Source organism: Pagrus pagrus (assembly GCF_965226575.1).
Source record: "Pagrus pagrus genome assembly, chromosome: 22".
NCBI lineage: Eukaryota > Metazoa > Chordata > Actinopteri > Spariformes > Sparidae > Pagrus > Pagrus pagrus.
The window spans coordinates 861309-884644 of record NC_140204.1 but is presented as its reverse complement, the minus strand read 5'-3'; the positions used below and the strand labels follow the sequence as shown (position 1 = coordinate 884644).

General features: G+C 47.0%; 3 protein-coding genes across 3 annotated transcripts; all 3 read right to left on the bottom strand.

Moving 5' to 3' along the window:
- Positions 1 to 3276: 3276 nt before the first annotated feature.
- LOC311252027 (stress-associated endoplasmic reticulum protein 1) lies at positions 3277 to 7425 on the bottom strand. Its single transcript, XM_084344778.1, has 3 exons — positions 7086 to 7425; positions 5723 to 5798; positions 3277 to 5016 (listed from the first exon to the last, which is right to left on the bottom strand). Exons 1-3 carry the CDS (start codon positions 7167 to 7169, stop codon positions 4976 to 4978), a joined length of 201 nt encoding a protein of 66 aa, XP_084200904.1. The 5' UTR covers positions 7170 to 7425; the 3' UTR covers positions 3277 to 4975.
- A 1759-nt stretch (positions 7426 to 9184) lies between these two features.
- On the bottom strand, positions 9185 to 12630 carry LOC311252026 (C-type natriuretic peptide 2-like). The gene is made up of 3 exons (XM_084344777.1): positions 12307 to 12630; positions 11011 to 11109; positions 9185 to 9914 (listed from the first exon to the last, which is right to left on the bottom strand). The coding sequence occupies exons 2-3, from the start codon at positions 11104 to 11106 to the stop codon at positions 9609 to 9611; spliced, it is 402 nt and encodes a 133-aa protein (XP_084200903.1). The 5' UTR covers positions 11107 to 11109; positions 12307 to 12630; the 3' UTR covers positions 9185 to 9608.
- Positions 12631 to 16250: 3620 nt separating this feature from the next.
- On the bottom strand, positions 16251 to 19022 carry trappc1 (trafficking protein particle complex subunit 1). The gene is made up of 5 exons (XM_084344774.1): positions 18956 to 19022; positions 18381 to 18479; positions 18230 to 18300; positions 17027 to 17165; positions 16251 to 16523 (listed from the first exon to the last, which is right to left on the bottom strand). Exons 2-5 carry the CDS (start codon positions 18477 to 18479, stop codon positions 16395 to 16397), a joined length of 438 nt encoding a protein of 145 aa, XP_084200900.1. The 5' UTR covers positions 18956 to 19022; the 3' UTR covers positions 16251 to 16394.
- Positions 19023 to 23336: the final 4314 nt, after the last annotated feature.

The following is a 23336-nucleotide window of genomic DNA, read 5'->3' as shown; positions in this document are numbered from 1 at the left end:
GATAAACGCTGTCACCTCACCTGACGGTCCACTCCTGCACCTCACCTGACGGTCCACTCCTGCACCTCACCTGACGGTCCACTCCTTCACCTCACCTGACGGTCCACTCCTGCACCTCACCTGACGGTCCACCTGACGTCTCCACTCCTGCACCTCACCTGACGGTCCACTCCTTCACCTCACCTGACGTCTCCACTCCTGCACCTCACCTGACGGTCCACTCCTGCACCTCACCTGACGGTCCACTCCTTCACCTCACCTGACGGTCCACTCCTGCACCTCACCTGACGTCTCCACTCCTGCACCTCACCTGACGGTCCACTCCTTCACCTCACCTGACGTCTCCACTCCTGCACCTCACCTGACGGTCCACTCCTTCACCTCACCTGACGTCTCCACTCCTGCACCTCACCTGACGGTCCACTCCTGCACCTCACCTGACGGTCCACTCCTTCACCTCACCTGACGGTCCACTCCTGCACCTCACCTGACGGTCCACTCCTGCACCTCACCTGACGTCTCCACTCCTGCACCTCACCTGACACCTCCACCTTCACCTCACCTGACGTCTCCACTCCTTCACCTCACCTGACGGTCCACTCCTTCACCTCACCTGACGGTCCACTCCTGCACCTCACCTGACGGTCCACCTGACGTCTCCACTCCTGCACCTCACCTGACACCTCCACTCCTGCACCTCACCTGACGGTCCACCTGACGTCTCCACTCCTGCACCTCACCTGACGTCTCCACTCCTGCACCTCACCTGACGTCTCCACTCCTGCACCTCACCTGACGCCCCCACTCCTGCACCTCACCTGACACCTCCACCTTCACCTCACCTGACGGTCCACTCCTTCACCTCACCTGACGTCTCCACTCCTGCACCTCACCTGACGGTCCACTCCTTCACCTCACCTGACGGTCCACTCCTGCACCTCACCTGACGTCTCCACTCCTGCACCTCACCTGACGGTCCACTCCTGCACCTCACCTGACGGTCCACTCCTGCACCTCACCTGACGTCTCCACTCCTTCACCTCACCTGACGTCTCCACTCCTGCACCTCACCTGACGGTCCACTCCTTCACCTCACCTGACGGTCCACTCCTTCACCTCACCTGACGGTCCACTCCTGCACCTCACCTGACGGTCCACTCCTTCACCTCACCTGACGTCTCCACTCCTGCACCTCACCTGACGGTCCACCTGACGTCTCCACTCCTGCACCTCACCTGACGGTCCACCTGACGTCTCCACTCCTGCACCTCACCTGACGGTCCACCTGACGTCTCCACTCCTGCACCTCACCTGACGTCTCCACTCCTGCACCTCACCTGACGCCCCCACTCCTGCACCTCACCTGACGCCTCCACCTTCACCTCACCTGACGGTCCACTCCTTCACCTCACCTGACGTCTCCACTCCTGCACCTCACCTGACGGTCCACTCCTTCACCTCACCTGACGGTCCACTCCTGCACCTCACCTGACGTCTCCACTCCTGCACCTCACCTGACGGTCCACTCCTGCACCTCACCTGACGGTCCACTCCTGCACCTCACCTGACGGTCCACTCCTGCACCTCACCTGACGTCTCCACTCCTTCACCTCACCTGACGTCTCCACTCCTTCACCTCACCTGACGGTCCACTCCTTCACCTCACCTGACGGTCCACTCCTGCACCTCACCTGACGTCTCCACTCCTGCACCTCACCTGACGGTCCACTCCTGCACCTCACCTGACGTCTCCACTCCTGCACCTCACCTGACGGTCCACTCCTTCACCTCACCTGACGGTCCACTCCTGCACCTCACCTGACGGTCCACTCCTTCACCTCACCTGACACCTCCACTCCTGCACCTCACCTGACGGTCCACTCCTTCACCTCACCTGACGTCTCCACTCCTGCACCTCACCTGACGGTCCACTCCTGCACCTCACCTGACACCTCCACTCCTGCACCTCACCTGACGGTCCACTCCTTCACCTCACCTGACGTCTCCACTCCTGCACCTCACCTGACGGTCCACTCCTGCACCTCACCTGACATCTCCACTCCTGCACCTCACCTGACGCCTCCACTCCTTCACCTCACCTGACGTCTCCACTCCTTCACCTCACCTGACGAAACTAGCGAACTGTAATCTTGCTGACAGGTGGAGCAAACCTCAGGTGTTCAGCAGGTGGAGTAAACCTCTGGTGTTCAGCAGGTGGAGCCAACTTCAGGTGTTCAGCATCATTAGCATACTTCATCCCTGCTGCTCTCTATTACCTGACAAACCTCGGTAGAAGCTGGAACAACTGTCAGAATTGTGACACAAACATTTAAAATAATCATTTTGAGGAGAAAATATTTTATTTCTTGAAAATGATTTATCTACATGAGAATATTATCAATATGACCTTTAATTTGGTGGGTTGAGGGAACTCAAGTAACAAAGCAGAAGTGTTTGGAGCCACAGCAGCTGATGGAGATGTTGGTGTCTGAGCCCACAGGTGAGCCCGTCAGCTCCTCCCCTCCCGTAATGAGCACAAACACTTCTGACTGGATGTTACCTGTCATGAATCTTTCTCCTGATATGTATCTGTTCTATTAATGACATTGTATTTTATAATGAGGATATTTATTCACCATGTACTTTGAGATTTCTTATCTTTAGTTGACTTCTGGAACTAACACCCGTGTTTTTCTGTACTTCTTTGAATCCGATGATAAATCATTCTCCTCCCGGTCGTCCTCTGTACTACTGGACATGGATCAGACTTTGTGCTGTGATGTGAACCGTGTTAGTCCACCGATCAACAGGTCTTTGAAAGTGTTGTACAGAAATGCACCCGAGTCCATTTTCATTTTCTTCATTAAACAGTTTAAACAACTCTGATTTCTCTGATTTGTTCACCTGTGCTCCCATCATGTGATCTCACTGTAAGATAACGTCACTGTTGATCCTTTAAGGATGTCAGAGATCAACTCAAACTACTGGAGCCATTTCTTTAAAGGCTTCAGACAAATCTTCAGTCAGCTTTTCTTTTTATCAGGAGTCAAAACTTCATCCGAGTCAAAGGTTTTCCTGCAGAAACGTTGGAACCAGAAGGATTTTAAAACATCGTCCTCAGCCACAGTCTGTTCACCTGCTGCAGCGTGGCAGGACATCCCGAGCAGCTCCAGAACCCATCCTCAACACTCCCAACATATAAAATGATGTTTCTTGTTCAGTGTAAAACTGTGTTGTAAATGTGATCAGCAGTCAGACACACAGAGACCAGAGACGTGTAGAGAAAAATATCTGTGGTTTATTTTGTATAAAAGCGGAGCATGTCGTCCAGCAGGAGGCTCGCTGAGCTCTTCACCTCTCTGACTGCTTCACCTTTCCAAAAACTAAACCAGCGACTGCTTCAAAAAACCAGCAGGTGACCGTCTCTTCACATCGACACCAGTCCAGTGGAAGTGTTGGTCGGAGGCCAGAGTTTGACTGAAGCTTCGCCTTCACCGTTCAATTCATTTAGATCAAAACAAGAACATTAAAACTCTGTCAGTCTGGAGGCGACCAGTTTCTGACAAGAAGAAAACAGACGAACAACTCTGATTTAAAGGAACCAAACTGCTGCTTTTAGTCCGTTAGATCCTGAACTTCACGTCCTCGCTGCAGAGACAAAGTTCAGCTATCAAAGAAGATTTAAGGTTCATTTTTCTGTTTGATTTTCAGGTTTTAAACCCTTTTATTTCCATCCTTCAGTCGCTGCAGACATCTTGATGTGTCCACAAACAACAGAAGCTTTAATTTCATGTTGAACTTTGTTGTTTTGAAGTCGACTCTTCATCTTTTCTCCTGCTTCGTGTTACACTTCCACAGTTTACATGCAGACCTTGGTGAGTTTCATGCTGCTCAACAGTCGACAGTGATCATCTGTTCAGAAGAGCTCATTAAAACCCTCCTCCAACCTTTCATAAAGCTTGAAGAGCAGAATGAACACGAGAAGCTTAAAATCACCCAACAAACACAGATCTGTCATATTTGATTCCTCCAATCCATCTAACCGTGCAGCTTCAGTATCAGCTTTATGTCGCTACGTGTTTAAACATTTCTTCTGTGTCTGACACATCTGACTTCATCACTTTATCATAGTTTCATAAATGAGGAGTCGAGTTACGCGACAGGAAGCAGCGTGTTGTTCTGAAGCTATCCGACCATCAGACGACCCGGTCACTGCTGGGCTTTTAATGTGAAACACTTACAGGAAGTGTTGACAGCAGCTGAACGTTGATCAGGAAGAGCAGACTCGCCTGGTTCATTCAAGTGTCTCGCCATCAATTTTAAACTGCTGTCAACACTTCCTGTATGTATTTCATATTAAAAGTCTACCGCTGACGAGCAGGCTGGAAGACTTTTAATGTGAAATATCTGGAGGACGTGATGAAAACAAGAAAAACTGGAATGAGAAGTTGGATGAAAGTTATTTGTGTTTGTCATTTATCTCATCCATCAGCGACGGCCTTCATTTGTTTATTCGTTGAGGCTCAGTCAAGATTTTAATTTCTTCTTTCCTGAATAATTTGACCTTAAAACAACGATCAGTTCGCAGAATGTTCCTTTAAATCAGAGTCAGAAAAGTAAAAAAAACAAAACAGCTTCAGTCAAACGTCAGCGACCAAACGTGTGTGAGCGGAGAATAAAAAGCAGCTGGACGACTGCGTCAGAGAAACAGGAAGAAGAGTTAAGACTTCATCTGACAAGCAATCAATAACCAATATCTGATCAGCTTCATCAACAGGGAAGGAAGTAGAAAAAAACAAAAACAAAAGAGGAAGAGAGGTCGGGTTACAGTGAGAAGAAAACCAGCTCAGTTTAAACTCCACAGGAACAAGTGAGTGTGTGTGTGTGTGTGTGTGTGTGTTTGTGTGTGAGTGTGTGTGGTAGGCGGGGTCATGATGGCGCCATGTGTTGGGCTCGGCTGCAGGGTCAAAGGTCATCACATGCCCTGCCTGATGCTCTGGATGATCTGGAAGATGGCTGAAAGACACAGATCAAACATATTGATTACTGATTGGACAAACGTTCCATCGTTAACTCAATTATCTGGCGTCACGCCGCTTTTCTTCAATGACGGGAGGCAGTTTGTGATGTGAATGAACGATGGACGAGGAAAATGATAAAACATGACTTCTGAAATTCAACATTCGTTGCTCGTTTTTATTTTGGGTCAGTTTCATCAGCTCCACGTTCTCAGGACATTTTGACTCTCAGTGATGCAGCAGTTCTGCAGAAAAACCACAGAGATCAGATCAGCTGTACAGGAAGCAGAGCCGCTGCATCACAGCAGATACAGATTCTCCATAGTCACTGACGGCTCACAGGTGGAGCAGTAAACAGATCGTTGGTCTTCTGTCCTGACAAGCTCTTCTTTAAAAAGACCCAGGTAATTTACAACACCAGCTCGTCAGTTTCTCTAATCTGTCCAGATGAACCCTCTTAAACAAATCCTTAAAAGGATCTTTGGCATTGTTAACAGTTTAGTTTGGTCCAGTTTTAATTCCACGAGTGAACCCTCTCCTCAAACAAATCAATAAAGGATCTCTGAAAAAGAAAATAAACCAACATGTCCAACGCTGTCAGTTTCCTGCGGTGGCAGGCTAATGCTAAGCTAGCTGTGTAGGCGGAGGTGGAGGTGGAGAGAAAACATGCTGGGAGAATCTCTGATCGTACAGGTGAGACTCACCTGATCCACAAACCACGAAGACGAACAGAGCGAGCAGCCACGGACCCACCGGAGACTTCTCCTCGTTAACTGGCCGCTGAAACACACACACACACACACACACGCACACACACACACACACACACACACACACACACACTTGAATTGTCTTCTTGTCTAAGATATTTCAGTTCTGTATGGTTGATCAGATAAAATGAGACACTTGGTGACGTGAGAACTATAATGTGCAGACGTGCAGGTGCATCACATCTTTACCTGTACAGAAGCAGCACTGAGCATTCTGGGTAAATTATGACTGACACCAGCTGCTCGCTTTAAGCTAACTGAACACTTGTCTCTGGACAAAACATTAATATGACATCACTGTCTGAGCACGGAGGTCTCTGCTGAATCACACCTGTGGTTATTATCTACAGTCTGACCTCAGGTATTTCAACCAGCAGACACTGAGGGGACATGATGTCTTCATCAGGTCTCAGGAGGGTCTCTGTCCTCTCACACTGCTGTTACAGGTGGCAGCACCTTGCTAAGCGAGCTGAGTAAGTGCTAATCACGAACTCCGCTGAGAAATGTGTGTATTTAATGCTGCGTCCTATGTTTGCAGGACTAAACAGGACAGAAGTCCAACATGTGGTCTTCAGTGGGACTGTGTGCAGCCCGGCTTCAGTTCGTCTCGTGCAGAATCGGTAAATCACGATTTATAACAAACACACACGTTTTTGTAGCAGATGTGTAGTGTCGCGCCTCCGCCCACCGCACTGTGGACAGCGGACAGGACGCGTGAGAGGCTGGCTGAAGTTCACCATGTCCCCAAACCAGACACGACAGGGACGGTGTGTGAGAGCCGAACCGGAGCCCGACTGTCAGACAGTCCAGCTGAAGGCTTCAGCGGTACCGTCGTGACGTGCAGCTGTGTAGAGAGGCGACACCGCATGAATGTGACAGCTGTCTGGGTCGAGTCTGGCTCTTTGTCACTCACAGCAGCGTGTTGGCCTGTCGGTCCCTGCCGCAGACGTCAGGTGCGACTGTTTCACTATCATCTATAATCTATAATCTATAATCTATGTGTGGACACAGCTCGGCTTCATGATGTCAGACTGAGCTGAGACACATCGGCTGTGCAGCTGTACATGCTAATGCTAAAGTTAGCTTCGTCAACGCTGAGAGCAAACTGCACCGCAGCTTCCGTCACTTCGTCGCATTTTAACCGAACAGCTGAACTACAACGGGGACGTTAAAGGCTTTAAACAACACACATATATAATATATATAATATATAAGAGAGGCTGCAGCTCTGTGCTGGTGCCTCACACTGTAGCTGAGTGCTAGCTAGCTGGTTAGCCGTTAGCCTGGCTGTCAGTACCGAGGTTTTCTGGACGTGTCCCCGCTGTGTGATGGTCTTGCTGTGCCGCTCGTTCGCCACTTTCATCCGCTGCACCGCCGACATGTTTCAGGTTTAACGGCCGGTCTGGACCAGGAGGACGGAGAGCCGGGCACAACCGGGAGGAGGAGACGGTGGAGCAGCGCCGGTTACCAGTGAAAATGTTCCGCTGGAGGTGCAGTCTCCGCCGGGGTTTGTTTCCGTGTTGTTCCGAATGAAATGCTAACCGTGAGCTAGCTGCTAACCGAGTGAGCTATGAAGGGACTGACCCGGTCACGTGACAGGGACGGATTCAAAATGTCTCCCTGCTGTCCTCTAGTGGCGGGAGAACGGCCCGGGGCTAACGGCATCTTTATAGATGATCTCCTGACGATATAAAGTCAGGCTCAGCCATCATCTCCTCCTGATGATATAAAGTCAGGCTCAGCCATCATCTCCTGATGATATAAAGTCAGGCTCAGCCATCATCTCCTGACGATATAAAGTCAGGCTCAGTCATCATCTCCTCCTGATGATATAAAGTCAGGCTCAGCCATCATCTCCTGATGATATAAAGTCAGGCTCAGCCATCGTCTCCTCCTGATGATATAAAGTCAGGCTCAGCCATCGTCTCCTCCTGATGATATAAAGTCAGGCTCAGTCATCATCTCCTCCTGATGATATAAAGTCAGGCTCAGCCATCGTCTCCTGATGATATAAAGTCAGGCTCAGCCATCATCTCCTGATGATATAAAGTCAGGCTCAGTCATCATCTCCTCCTGATGATATAAAGTCAGGCTCAGTCATCGTCTCCTGATGATATAAAGTCAGGCTCAGTCATCGTCTCCTCCTGACGATATAAAGTCAGGCTCAGTCATCGTCTCCTCCTGACGATATAAAGTCAGGCTCAGTCATCGTCTCCTGATGATATAAAGTCAGGCTCAGTCATCATCTCCTCCTGATGATATAAAGTCAGGCTCAGTCATCGTCTCCTGATGATATAAAGTCAGGCTCAGCCATCATCTCCTGATGATATAAAGTCAGGCTCAGCCATCGTCTCCTCCTGACGATATAAAGTCAGGCTCAGCCATCGTCTCCTCCTGATGATATAAAGTCAGGCTCAGCCATCATCTCCTCCTGATGATATAAAGTCAGGCTCAGTCATCATCTCCTCCTGATGATATAAAGTCAGGCTCAGTCATCATCTCCTCCTGATGATATAAAGTCAGGCTCAGTCATCGTCTCCTGATGATATAAAGTCAGGCTCAGCCATCATCTCCTGATGATATAAAGTCAGGCTCAGTCATCATCTCCTCCTGATGATATAAAGTCAGGCTCAGCCATCGTCTCCTGATGATATAAAGTCAGGCTCAGCCATCATCTCCTGGTGATATAAAGTCAGGCTCAGCCATCATCTCCTGATGATATAAAGTCAGGCTCAGTCATCATCTCCTCCTGATGATATAAAGTCAGGCTCAGTCATCATCTCCTCCTGATGATATAAAGTCAGGCTCAGTCATCGTCTCCTGATGATATAAAGTCAGGCTCAGCCATCATCTCCTGGTGATATAAAGTCAGGCTCAGCCATCATCTCCTGATGATATAAAGTCAGGCTCAGTCATCATCTCCTCCTGATGATATAAAGTCAGGCTCAGTCATCGTCTCCTCCTGATGATATAAAGTCAGGCTCAGTCATCGTCTCCTCCTGATGATATAAAGTCAGGCTCAGTCATCGTCTCCTCCTGACGATATAAAGTCAGGCTCAGTCATCGTCTCCTCCTGATGATATAAAGTCAGGCTCAGCCATCGTCTCCTCCTGACGATATAAAGTCAGGCTCAGCCATCGTCTCCTCCTGATGATATAAAGTCAGGCTCAGCCTCTCTGAGGGTTGTTGTGTTTATTAAAGTGTGTTGTTTTCATGTGTGTAAACAAACAAAATCTGATTAATAATAACAAAATAAACAGTTGTAATTGTTTGTCCTCACAGTGACTCAATAAAATGACGTCACTGTCCATAGAAAGTCAGTATTAATGTTAATGTGTCACAGACTTTAATATGAAAATGATGATTAGTGAGAAAATAAAGCGACATGAAGCAGGAAGAGTTTCTTCAGTTTATTACATCCTGCAGTCAGACTGCAGTTGGTCCGAACACACACACACGTCTGCATGTTCAACACATGGTCGTCTCACACACACACACACACACACACAGTGCTCTGCTGGCTGTGTAGGAGCCAGGGGTCAGAGGTCATTAGTAGGATTCCAGAGTAAGTAGAAGACGTCTCCTCTGAGGTCTACCTGTGTCTACCTGGCTACAGGTGCACGTCTCCTTTACATTAGTCCTGTAGTTAGTAACGTTCCAACATGGAGTCCGACTGACTGACGGGTCGTGTTCCCGGAGGTCAGAGGTCATGCAGGGTCAGCCTGGGGTCACCTGATGTGACATCACAAAGGTTAGAGGAGTCACCAGAGCTAAGTCTGGGTCGTCATCACAGAGGGCAACCACCCATGGTACCACGTCTCTAACAGCCCAGCCCGCTGATGGAGCCGATGCGGTCCATCTTCATCCCGAAGCACCCTCTGCCTCCGAACATGGACTTCCTGCTCCGCCTCTTCATCTTGGACTGTCGCTGGAGGAAGTCCAGGAAGAACTGTGGGACCGCTTCCTGTCTGCCGGCCAATCCCCTGGCGGCACCACGACTGGCAACCAACCCCCCGGAGGGAGATGAGGACGACTCGGGGCGTCCAGCTGAGCCCTCTGTGATGTCATCAGAGGGCAGGGCCAAGATGAGAGAAGAGAGACGAGAGCCGAACAGAGAGCGAAACACCTGGAGACAGACGGGTTCAAATGTCAACCGTTACTTTGTCAGCAAAAAGCTTCACAACACATCTGAGTCCGCCTGTGGTCCATGATCCAACTCACAGTCGGACCAGGTGAGCTGACGAACATGCTAAAATATTACCGGCTGACTGACGACGCTTCATGGTGAGTAGCTGTAATGATCAGGTTTTAAACATATTTGAAAAGAACACATTAACACGTCTTTTCCACTTTACGTCAAAAAGTCAAACTTAACCCTGCTAAGATCAGGCTTCTGTGTGCAATGTCAATGTGTTCACTCTGCTTTTACACCCTATTTGCTATTGAGCTGCGCAAAGTGATGACGTGTCCTCACATCCGGGGGTGGCGCGTAAATAAAAAAGGGATTTCCAAGTCTATTAATGACGTTTTATTACTGGACACAGTGTTGGACACAGTGTTGGAGGTGGAGCCCTGCTCACTCCTATGAAAGCTGCTCAGTGGTGATCTGAAGCCCAAAAACTTCAACCTCCCGGCTGTGAAAATATCTGGATCGAGCCGGCTAACTTCCGGTTTAGCGCCTGGCTAACTTGAAGGGGGATAAAATAATTTGATCATGCGGCTCTTCTAGACTTTCCAAATGTTACTGGACCGAATGGCTCAAATTCTGACGGTGAAACGAGTCATGTCTCGGGGTCGAGACGCTTGAAAGAGTTTATCCAGCGTTTTACAGACGCTTCTCTCACAGCGACTCTGTTGTTTCCTCTGCTCAACTGTGTCCGCTGCATTCGTGACGTAGAACATGACGTCAGTGACGAACAACGTAGTGCCTCAGATAAAACCCACATGATGAAGATGATGATGGTGATGATGGTGGTGATGGTGGTGATGGTGATGATGAAGATGGTGGTGATGGTGGTGATGGTGATGAAGATGGTGATGATGGTGATGATGGTGATGGTGATGAAGATGGTGATGAAGATGATGATAATGGTGATGGTGATGGTGGTGATGATGTAGATGATGAAGATGATGGTGATGGTGATGAAGATGGTGATGAAGATGATGATAATGGTGATGGTGATGATGGTGATGTAGATGATGAAGATGATGTCTCAACAGACCTGTGCATCATCTCGTTGAGGTGAAGGTCTTGACTCCACGGTGATGGTGAGGAAGAGGAGGAGGAGAGGAACGAGTGAGGAGGAGGAAGCAGCCATCTCCTAAAATCAGAGAGTTAGGTTAATAATCCATCACCATGGCAACAGATTACCCTGCTTTCTTATTGGCTGAAGGGGTGCAGATCACATTGAAGGAGCACCTACTCAACTGGCGTCCTCCAACCATTGAACCAGTAACCACAACATCACCAGACTCCCTTAACAAATGTGGTGATTTTAAGAGTTGTTGAGTTAAAACAAACTTTGTAACGTAGTGAAACTCCGTCTCTGACAGACTCTGAATCATTGTCTCCTCCTTGTAAATTCAGCATTAAATGAAAACAGTCAGTTGTTTGTTTCCTTGTAAAAAGTGTCAGTTTGTGGCAGCATGGCTGTACCAGCCTGTCTGCTTCTGTGTCTAAAGTGCTAAAGTCTTACCTGCCAACATTTAGCAGCTGTTTGAACACTGTTTACACTGATTTCACCATTTACACTCAATTTATGAAAGAAGAAACATTTTATTGATCTAAACATGTCACATTTTACAAACACACTAACCAGTAACCAGTATAGGGGACTTCTTTGTCCCCAGACTCCCTTAACAAATGTGTCAGTTTAGTGAGTTGTTGAGTTGGAGACACTTTATAAACTGTGTGAAACTCTGTCTCTGACTGATTCTGACTGATTTGTTCCTTCTTGTAAATTCAGCAAATGTTCTGCATGAACTTCTTTCTGTCTTTGAGTAGAAACATGGAGTCTGTTTGTCTCAGTGATGGACGGGTTTGTTTCATACAGAGCAGGAAGTGACATCAGATAACAGGTGGTCACTCAGACTGACTGAGAGCTGGACACTGTAATCAGATTACTCAGGACGGATGCTGACACCAGGTGTGAGCAGCCTCTTTTCTTCATCTACGTCTTTTACAATCTGGAACAAAGCTGCTGCTGTTGAAGACATTTCTGCTCATCAAACAACAAACTTGAACTTTGATTTTAATAACCAGTTTTAATGTAATTTTTAAATTTCTGATTCAGTTCCATTGATTGCGAAGTAAAAAAATTAGATTTGATTAAGTACGATTAAATTATATATAATAATAATAATTGGATAAGATTATGTTTTATTTAGATTACATTAGATTATGATGAAGTCAGATCAGATGAAACAATCTAAAACTTTATTTGATCCTCTAGCAGCAGAATTAAACACACGTGAAGTAAGAATAAAAAGTAACAGGACAGTAAATCAGCAGAACTTACAGAAATAGAAAGATGAAGAAAATATTCCAACAAAAATCCAAAAATTAAAACAAAAATCCCAACAAAGTCCAGAAGATTCTGCTGGTCGTCGATCGATGAGTCAACCTGTCCAAAAGTTTGACGTCCAAAATGTTTTTCTCCAATAAGAACGGTTGATTATTGGTCTCAGATGGTGTCGTACAGGACTACCAAGATTTCATGTTTTTTTGAATGGAGTTTGGTGTGTTTGTGTCTGTCCTGTCTCAGTGTCAGGACCGGTCGGTGATCTGTGTGAAGACGACCGATGGAGGACTAAATACGACTCAGGTCTGTGATGTCACACATTCTCACCACCGTTCCCCCGACGACGGGTCTCACACACACACACACACACACACACACACACACACACACACACAAGAGATCGAAGAACAGAGTGTGTGTGTGAACACTGAAACATGGAGGAAGAAAGAGACCCAAATATCGACCAGACGTAAAGCTTCATGAAAAAAACAAACTTCATTCACAAATAAAAAATCTGTTTTTAATTGGGACGAGGTGCCTGGAATCCTGGAGGGGTTACAAGGTCCTGAGAAGGTTCAGGCCTCTGTGAGGAGGATCAGATGGTCCTCGAGGACGTTCAAGGATACCTTGAGGGGTATGCATGATCAGTGTGGAGACTCAGCTGGTCCTTCAGGAGGTCCTGCAGTCCCTCAGGCTTACAGGTATCAGATGCATGTGAGGAGGTTAAAATGGTCCTTGAGGAGTTTCCGGGGGCCTTCAGGGGTCCCACAGTGCTTCTAAAGAGTGCTGATGAAGCTGAAGCTGGTGAAGGGTACCAGAGGAACATGAAGCAGTTCCTGGAAGTCTTAACAAGGCTCCAGGGATCATAGAAGAGCATCATAGAGTCTTTGGAGGGTACAATGGTCTAGGAGTTCCAGGGGTCCTTGAAGAGGTTCCCAGGTTCAACTGAGAACTTCCAGGGTTCAGTGCAGCAAGTCCTTGAGTCAGAGGTCCTTGAGTTACTTTCTGAAGACATTCCAGGAGTCCTTGAGTAGGATCTTGGAGTCAGAGATAAGGCTTCAGTGGTTGTTGAGTAGGTGCCTGGGATCTGGGAGAGGTTGTAAGGTCCTGAGGAGGAACAGTTGGTCCCTGAGGTGTACTGAGGGCGTCCTTGAAGATGTTCCAGGACCATTAGTGTTTAGCTGCTTACACAGCCTGAAAGATCAGCTCACCATCCACTCAACTCAGATCAGTTCAGATCATTTCAGTTTGGACCTGACTGACGGATGCTACTGGTCCATCGACCTAGATCAAGTGTTATCAGGTCGTAAACTCATAATACGAATGTCCTCTGTCACAGAGCAGCGTCACACGTGTTTGCACCACCTGCTGAACACCTGAGGTCTGCTCCACCTGTTGAACACCTGAGGTCTGCTCCACCTGTTGAACACCTCAGGTCTGCTCCACCTGCTGAACACCTCAGGTCTGCTCCACCTGCTGAACACCTGAGGTCTGCTCCACCTGCTGAACACCTGAGGTCTGCTCCACCTGCTGAACACCTCAGGTCTGCTCCACCTGCTGAACACCTGAGGTCTGCTCCACCTGCTGAACACCTCAGGTCTGCTCCACCTGTCTGCTCCTTTAAGTGTTCAGTGGTGTAGTGATGATGTGTGTCTGTAGCTAACTGAAGTTAGCATCTCTCTGGTTCCTCTGTGGGATCATTGAACTGGATTCTGGATTATTACAGAAGATAATGTGAAGGTTCTGATCCTTCAGGTTCTGTTCATCAGATAATCTCCACAGATGAACTCCACTCTGTGATGTTTGAAGGTAAATTAAATGTGTAGCAGTAAAAAGCTAATGCTAGGCTACAAACAGACGACATCACGGTCACATGACTCAAACGTCTCCACCACTGAGCGTCTTACTGCACAATTACTATCCAGGTTTCTATAAACTGATCAATGTACAAGTTGTAAAGTCAGAGTGAGAACAGTGTGTAACTAAAGTGGGCCTGTAAAGACGGACTAGTGAGGAGACGAGTCTCCGTGTTCGCTGTGAGGACGTTTAATGTCCCCGACAACCTCTGTGGACATTTAATGATGAGTTTGTGTTGGAGAAAGGAGAAAGGACACAGGAAGTGCTAACATGCTAACATGCTAACTGATTTCTGGTTTCAGGACTACAGACTACAGCTCTGCTGCTGCGTTTGTGTCTCTGATTATTAGTTTCAGTGTGGACGAGTCTCTCTGTCTCTGTCTGTCTGTCTCAGACCCTCATGACCTCTGACCTCGGTCATCCCGCCCCCTCGTAAACTGTCGCCGTGGTGACTGGGTCCTCGTTACAAACTATTTCCTGTGGAAGGGGGCGGGGCTACAGAAGTTCACATCACCCGGAGGATAGGTGTGTGTGTGTGTGTGTGTGTGTGTGTTTAATGACCCCCCGCTGTCTTTGTCCCAAGTCAGACAAAACCACGCCCCCCATTCAGCCTCTGACGTCATCAACCACGCACATAAAACACACACACTCACACACACAGTAAGAATGGCTCATCAATCACCTTATTAGAGAGAAAGAGGTCACTGATCACAAAAACGCAGGTTGTTATCCCTGTGTGTGTGTGTGTGTGTGTGTGTGTGTGAGAGAGAGTTGTGACGCACACAACATTCTTGCCCCCCCACAGCGACACACACTCACACATGAGACCTCACAAACCAGGTTGAACCAGAACCATCAGTTCCAGGACACCCTGAGTGACACCAGGAGGATCCTGGATCAGTTCATGTGGGAGTTCTAGAAAGTTCTAAGTGTCCTTGAGGGGCTCTAAAGGTCCCTGGTGAGGTTCTGGGGAGTCTTGATGGTTTCCATGGACCCTGAGAGGAACCAGATCTTCACAAACCAGTTACATGAATCTTGGTAGTGCTCAGTCTGTGGTTTGGATCCATGTCAGGTTGTTTCAGAAACACTCCTGGAGCAGTTCTGAATTATTATGATCCAGTTTGGATCATTTACCAACCAGTTCCAGACCAGACTTGGATCAATGCAACTGCAAGCACCAGGGTCAGAACAGTCTGAGCCCACATTGGACCAGATTTGGACCAGTTCTGGATCGAGTCAGCAGCTGCGGGTCATGTTTTGTTCTGACTATCTCTGACTGTGACAGCTTTTAGCCTGCTGAGGCTCATGGGTACTGTAGTCTCTAGAGTCAGTCAGCCGCTCTGCTCTTGTTTTGGTAGTTTATCAGTGAACCTGAGGTGTCGCTCCACCTGCTCCACCTGGCGCTGTGCCCCAGTGCACTCTGGGGGCTGACAGCACACATCAGCCTCATGCTGAGCACAACAGAGCCAAAGCAGCTCCAGCAGCTGACGGAGGCTGAAGGTTCAGTCGGTGTCGACCAGCAGAGACTCGTCTGATGAAGATCAACGTTGGCTTCATCTCTCGCTGGTTCAGTTTGACTTCTCACGGCTGCTGCTCGTCTCCAGGCAACAGGCTGTCTCCCCCAAACTGTTACGGCCAATCAGCATTGACGTCACACCACAGTGTGTGTGTGTGTGTGTGTGTACATGATTAATGGCCTCAGCTGAGTGTGAGAAATCTTCTGCTGTGTTTCTTCATCAACCATCGAGCTGCCATCAGAGGAACGCCTGCTTGAAGTTATTGATGTTCATCAGTTTGAGCCTCAGGAGAACTGTTCTCTGAAGACGCTCCTCTCAGTCAGAGGTGTGTGTTGTGTCTGTAGGTGTGTGTGGAGACGAGGAGGCAGAAAGCTGCAGGACGGCTTCACCTCGCCTGCACGAGCCACCTGGTGGCCCGCTAACAGAGAACAGAACTCCAGACTGAGACTCAGAGGCCGACTGTGAGTTGAGTCCATCAACCCTCTTCTGACACCATGATTGTTATAGTCATATATTAATGACTTCATCCAGACCCCTGATCAATACATTACATCCACCCAGACACCGAATGTTTCATGGTCAGAGCCGTTTAATTCAACACAGGAAGCGTTTTACAGAGCCAACATACAAAACACAAAGACGCCATCGTGTTTGGAATAAATACAAAAAACTGTGTGTGTGTGTGTGTGCGCGCGTGTGTGTGTGTGTGTGTTAAGCAGCTCGTGGGCTGAAGTAGGGCAGAGCTCTGATGAAGGCGTCCAGTCGGCTGCTGAACAGTTCACTGTCCAAACTGTGAGCAGAGACACAGAGCGGGTTCTTCACGATGTACTCCACATACAGCTGAGAGAGAGAGAGACAGGCAGAGAGACAGGCAGAGAGACAGGGAGAGAGAGACAGGGAGACAGTCAGAGAGACAGACAGACAGACAGACAGACAGGGAGACAGTCAGAGAGACAGGCAGACAGACAGACAGACAGACAGGGAGACAGTCAGAGAGACAGGCAGACAGACAGACAGGGAGAGAGAGACAGGGAGACAGACAGAGAGACAGACAGACAGACAGGGAGAGAGAGACAGTCAGTTTAATGAGCTGATCATCAGAATAGATTTCGATGTTTCCTCAGGTTCTGTCTGCCTTTTTTCAAATATTCTGGTAAATTCATCCATATTCACACAAAGTAAACGTAGAATCGGAGGGAAACTTCAGCTACAACAGGGAGGAGAAACTGTTCTGGTCTGTGAGGCTCAATCCTGAGATCATGTTCAAAATAATAAACTGAACTGCTGCTGGTGTGTGTGTGTGTGTGTGTGTGTGTGTGTGTGTGTGTGTGTGTGTGTCTTACGTTGCTGTAGATGTGCTGCAGTGTCTCTCTGGCGTTGGAGACCGACAGGTCTGTGTTCATGACAAACTTCAGGCCACTGGGAGTCTCGTAGTAATGAAGACGGTACTTGCTGGTCTGAAAGGACAAGAAGCCGTCCTTCCTGAGGACACACAGGCTGCTAAGGACCACAGACAGGCGGACAGTGAGACAGACAGACAGACAGACAGCAGTGGAACAAAACTAAAAAGTCCTGGACCGGTTATCAACATCCATCCTAAATGATCCTATCAGTCACCACTTTCAGAGGTGGTGACCACACTGAAGAACCGCCCTCTCAGCTGACGTCCTCGGGGAGACAACATGAAGAAGACACAACAACACTGCGTCTGATCTCCAGGTGCTTCACTGTGACGGAGACGAAACGTCTGTTAACCTGCCGATGTCAGCAGCACATGTTTGTGAACACACTGTCTGTGCCAACTGATCCAACACCACAACATCACCAGACTCCCTTAACAAATGTGGTGATTTTAAGAGTTGTTGAGTTAAAACAAACTTTGTAACGTAGTGAAACTCTGTCTCTGACAGACTCTGAATCATTGCCTCATTGTTGTAAATTCAGCATTAAGAAGAAACAAGAAGAAACATTTTATTGATCTAAACATGTCACATTTTACAAACACACTAAACAGTAACCAGTATAGGCTCCTTCTTTGTCCCCAGACTCCCTTAACAAATGTGTCAGTTTAGTGAGTTGTTGAGTTGGAGACACTTTATAAACTGTGTGAAACTCTGTCTCTGACTGATTCTGACTGATTTGTTCCTTCTTGTAAATTCAGCAAATGTTCTGCATGAACTTCTTTCTGTCTTTGAGCAGAAACATGGAGTCTGTTTGTCAGTGATGGACGGGTTTGTCTCATACAGAGCAGGTGACATCACATCACTGAGGTGACTCAGACGGACTGAGAGCTGGACACTGTAATCAGATTACTCAGGACGGATGGTGGCGCCAGGTGTGAAAGCCCTACTTGATTAATAGAGGTAACTACTGAACCTTTTACTTCAATACATTATCTTTACAAATGAAGAGTTAAAATATAAAATATGATGTTTTGTTATGAATTAGGACTTTTACTTATAATGAAGTATTTTTACCGCGTGGTGTTGGTACTTATACTGCAGTGAAGGACCTGAATACTTGAGGCAGACAGGTGTGAAGGATACATGTCCAGAGGAGACATCTTACTGACGAATGAGCGGATGGAGAAGAGCATCCCGAACATCAGCTTATACTCCTGCAGAGACACAGAGACAGTGACCGTCCACAGACTGATGGACGTGTGACGTCATGTGTTTGTTCAGCGTGTCCTCTCACCTCGTCCTTAGAGATCCCCGCCTGCTTCCTGCGGTTCCACTCGTTATAATACAGGCAGCTGCCGTTACGGTCGAATATGTACAGGTTGTGGACCGTCATCTGACACACACACACACACACAGTCGTTATCGTCATTTCACCGGCAGATCATCAACAAAACTCCATTGACACTTTCTAACGGCGCGTCATCAATAGTCTGTCTAAAATCAATAAATCAATAACTATCAGTAAGCACTGGGTGATGCAGGTGTGTGCCGAACTGAAGAGTAGTTCCTCTTGGCTCTGAAAAGCCCCGACAGTATTCTCCATCTGTTGTCTGTTTATTTGGGTGTCAAGTGTTGAATTCGGTGTTAAATGACAGTTTTCTCAAATGGAGTCTGGTTATCTGGTCGATTCAGACGGCTGAAAACGGTCAACAAATTGCCCGTTACTCTATTAAAACCTCCTTTAAACCGAACACTTTTCATACACAAGTATAATATCTGTTATAATACATCAAACTGCGCCTAAACATCGCGAATTATGTCTCTAACGGAGTTTTATGAGACATTTTACGAAGCAGCAGCGGTGTTTACCTTCACTTCCGGGTTCCTGCGGAGTTAAGGACCCCGCTACAGAGGTGTCTGCTTACATGCCCACAACAAAACTGTTATTGTGAAGATTTATACATTTACATTTGATGACAGCAATGAAATATAAACATAAAGACGCAATTATAAAACGCTTACTTCGTAAATTAATCTCACAATAACGGACGGCGCTATCCACGAACACCTACTTGAAGCGCCATCTGTCCGGTAAAACAAACACACCGCTGGTTGTGACCGAGTTATTTTGACTCTGTGTCCTCGTGGCTGTCCGTAGCTGCGTGCAGCCGACACTCAGCGATCAGCTTTCATCTGATCTGTCCACCTGGACGGAACCAAACTGCGTCGGACACGAGAGAGAGCTGAACTTCAACCGCCGAGCACGAGACAAACGACCGCTACAGAAATAACTGACAGGTATTTTACGGTATTTTAGCGACTGTACATGAACATGTGTTAGTTATGAGGACAGCCTGCGACCTGTGTGGCCCAACTGTGAGAATATGTACAGAAATGTGGGTAATAAAAGCTTCTCATCAGACAGCCTGTTTGTAAAGTGATGTCAAGCTTCCCCGTGAACTGTTGCACAGCCCCGTGTTAAGGGCTTTTATTATGAAAGGTATAAGATGCAGACCCTCCTCATATTATTCAGTACCTTCAGAAACCCTCCGCCACCACACTGATGAACATCAACATGGTATCTGTCTCTTCTGTGGGCCAATCAGCAGACACATGACAGCTCAACTTCTTTCTGAAAACTGCCATATATGGCTAAGGAGAGCTGAAGCCCCGCCCCTTCTCTAATGTCTGTTATTGATATGTTGTTATTATATCGATATGTTGTTCTTCAACATGAAACAAATACAGATTAATGTGTGTGTAGGGTGAAAACTTGTGTCTGCTGGCTTCAGACATGAGTTCATGAGTCATGTGGCTGCACAGTATGAATACAGGTCGTATACGGTATAATGTGCTGTGAGAACTAACATACAGGAACTCAGCTGAGGAGCTCATCACATTTACATTTTAGGGCATTTATCAGACGCTTTTGTCCACAGCGACTTACAGTAGTTCACACACTGATGGCCGTGCAAGGTGCCGAGCAGCACATCAGGAGCAGTTTGGGAGTCAGTATCCTGCCCGAGGACACTTCGACATGCAGACCAGGGGAATCAGACGGGACGTGTCTCGACAGTGTTTCCCACAGAATCAGACTTTAATTGTGGCGGTGGCGGTCCAGCTGGGGTGTCACAGAATAATTAGAGTGTAATTACACGGCTTGGCCACGACAAAAACTGGCTTCAAGGCCTGGGGCTCGTTGTGAGGGCTGAGCTCGACGATGAGGCCGGCCGTTACGGTCAAGCCACCTGCGTTAAATAGTCCTCCCCCTCTTCTTCGTTGGTTTTACCGGCAGACTAAAAACCACACCGCCATCCACTGTATCGGAGTATATAACATCATGCTGTTCACTGACGGCTGCGCTGTCTTGAGTGAGGACGGGACGCAGCTCTCCGACTCTCATCTGCACCAAACAAGCGACTGATCTTCAGATGCCACGACAGCAGCTCACACAACTTTGTCTCTCTGCAGATAAACTCCTTCGAGCTGACCAGCTGCAGCCTGTACGTCAATCTCTGGAAGACCACAACGAAGGCTGAGTGAGGAAGAAGAAGATGAGTTCTCAGCAGGTGAGTGTTAGTGACTCTACATTCATTCAGTCTTTACACCTGAGGACATTCACATTGTGACAGTGAGTTCAGTCACAGTATGATGATGGTGTCTTTGAACAGTGAGGTCAAATAAACAGAGTGTGAGCTGCTGTCGTGGCAACTGAAGATCAGCCACGTGTCTGGTGCAGATGAGTCGGTCTAAACACCAAGTCTGACACAATATTTATTTTCTCGAAGTTCTTTATTGCTGTAAACAAAAGTCAGCAGCACACAGATGAAGAGAGGCCGTCTCTCCTCATCCTTTATCATAACAGACAACAATACTCACAACTGTAATATAACCACAAGACAAAATTCAATTCAATTCAAAAAAACTTTATTTGTCCCCGGGGGGCAATTCAAGGTAAGGCACAACACAACATTTAACAGATATACAGCGCAACACAGAACACACACACAGTGCTGTCCTGTAGCAGGCGTTTCTTCACCATCTTAATTGCTTTTGAGTAGGAATGCATGTAAAGAGTGATGTGACATCATCAAACCATTGTTTCGTCTGGGTCCAGAGTTATCTCTCTCACCTTGTTGGCGAAATCCTGTGAGGTTTTGGCGTGCTAGGATACTGGCTAAGTGCTTGGATATGTTCTAGGTAACAGAGTTAATGCTGCTGACGATGGGTCTGAGTGGTGCTCCTTCCTGGTGTATCTTGGGGAGTTCATAGATACCTGGGATGGCTTCCCGTGTTACAGTCTGTCATATAGTGGCCTGTAAATGACTTTTTCCTTTTCCAGTCTTTGCAGATATTCTATAACCTTCTTTTTGTAGCTAATAGTGGGATCTGGCCTCAGAGTCTCAGGTGTTAGTATCACTGAGCAGATCAGTGACTTGGTGTGGTAGTCCGCTGTGTTTAACACTATCGTGCATCTCCCTTTGTCTGCTGGCGGGAAGGTGATGTTCTGGTCTCTCTTGAGTGATGCCGGCTCTTCCTCTCCTCAGTAGTGATGCTAAAATTGATCTACACTTGGGTTGGTCAGCCCCGTTACCCTGTCGTTGCCATCTGGTGTTCCACTCTGAACCTCCCCTATCATCATAGTTTTCTATAAACTGTGACTTTCTGTCAGAGTACGATCAGCCTCACTGCGACTGAATGAATGAGGATGAATGGCGTCACGCTCTCCTTCTCTCTCTCTTTAATTGTATCCACAGTCAAAATTAATGAAGGAAGAGTTCAGGAAAAGAGCAGTGTTTCTAATGAATGAAGAAAGTTGTTCAGACCGACAAGTCAGCACAGATATTAAACTCCAGGCTGAATCAGAAAACTAATCAAATCACATTTCCTGAACACATTAAATACTGCATGTGTCTGCAAATATGAGCACACATTGTTTTATGTTCAGTATGTGAATTAAAACAGATCGTTTGTAAATATACTTTTGACCTCTGTTAGCACAATAATGAGAATTCCCACGATGTGTTAGCATTGCGCTAGGGGGCTAGTGTTTTTGTACTAAAAACTAAACTGCGAAGAAGTTGGGTGGAGACGTCTCACTCAGTTTCTGTCTCTGCAACGTTACTGTGAAGATGAACACGAGATGTTCCGATACCATTTTTTTCCGGCTCGATTCCGATACTTCTGCTGTGGGTATTGGCCGATACTGAGTACTGATACCGATACCAGTGTGTTATAAAAATATATATATATATCATCCTACGACTGCATGACTGTGATATGATTATCATTGTGGTAAGGCCTGGCTAAGGTTAAACCCTTTGTAAAACATGGTGGTATCGATACTTTTGAAAATGAGTAACATTTTAGTATCGATACTTTTTTGAATTTCGATACTTTTGACAACCCTAGTGCCTGGACTCCAGTACTCGCCGATACCGATGCCGGCATTTTCGGCAGTATCGGAGGCAGAACAACTCTAATGAACACTGATCGTCTGAGCTGGTTCTCTGCAGCACCAACGTAATTCGGTCGGTACCCTTAAAAAGTAATGTCTGGTACCAGTTTAAAATGCTTGTTCCCAGAATGCATCGATCAGAGCTGTGCTGTGCTGAGATGTATTTTCAAAACTTACCAGGTAGTCTGACTTTCTCGCTCACTTCCCTCCATGGCAGCTCCTTTTTTTTGTTTTGTCTCAGTACGAGTAGATGTGCTGGTGTACAGCTGTACGATTAGCTATTATCGTCCTCTCCTCCATTGTTGTTTATGAATGTCATGCCATGAAATGAACATGAACGACATTAACATCATGATGTCAGTGTGGACATCAGCACCGATAGGCTTTCAGTTTGACTTTCTATGTAATCCAGTCGCGCAAATAATTTGCGTCGCGTTTGGTTTGAAAAAACAGCATTAAATAAAGCCCCTGGTTCTGAACAGACACATTAACTATAAACTAACAACATCTAATTTGCACTTTGTAAAATAAAACAGCAAACTTGATAATCTAGTCAGTCAAGTACTAAGGCATGATGGGAAACGTGAGCTCCGGCCGTTACCATCTTGGCAGAACCTGACTCCGCCTGACTCCTGGCTAATCGAAAGTGGGCAAAGATGTGATGTAGAGATTTCTTAGGTGGTCTGTGATTACAATTAACTGCACATGAAGAAATCATGTGTCCAATATGTGCGTTAAATATTCACCAACAGCACCAACATGGCTGAGAGGTGAAGATCAGTGATCATCTGA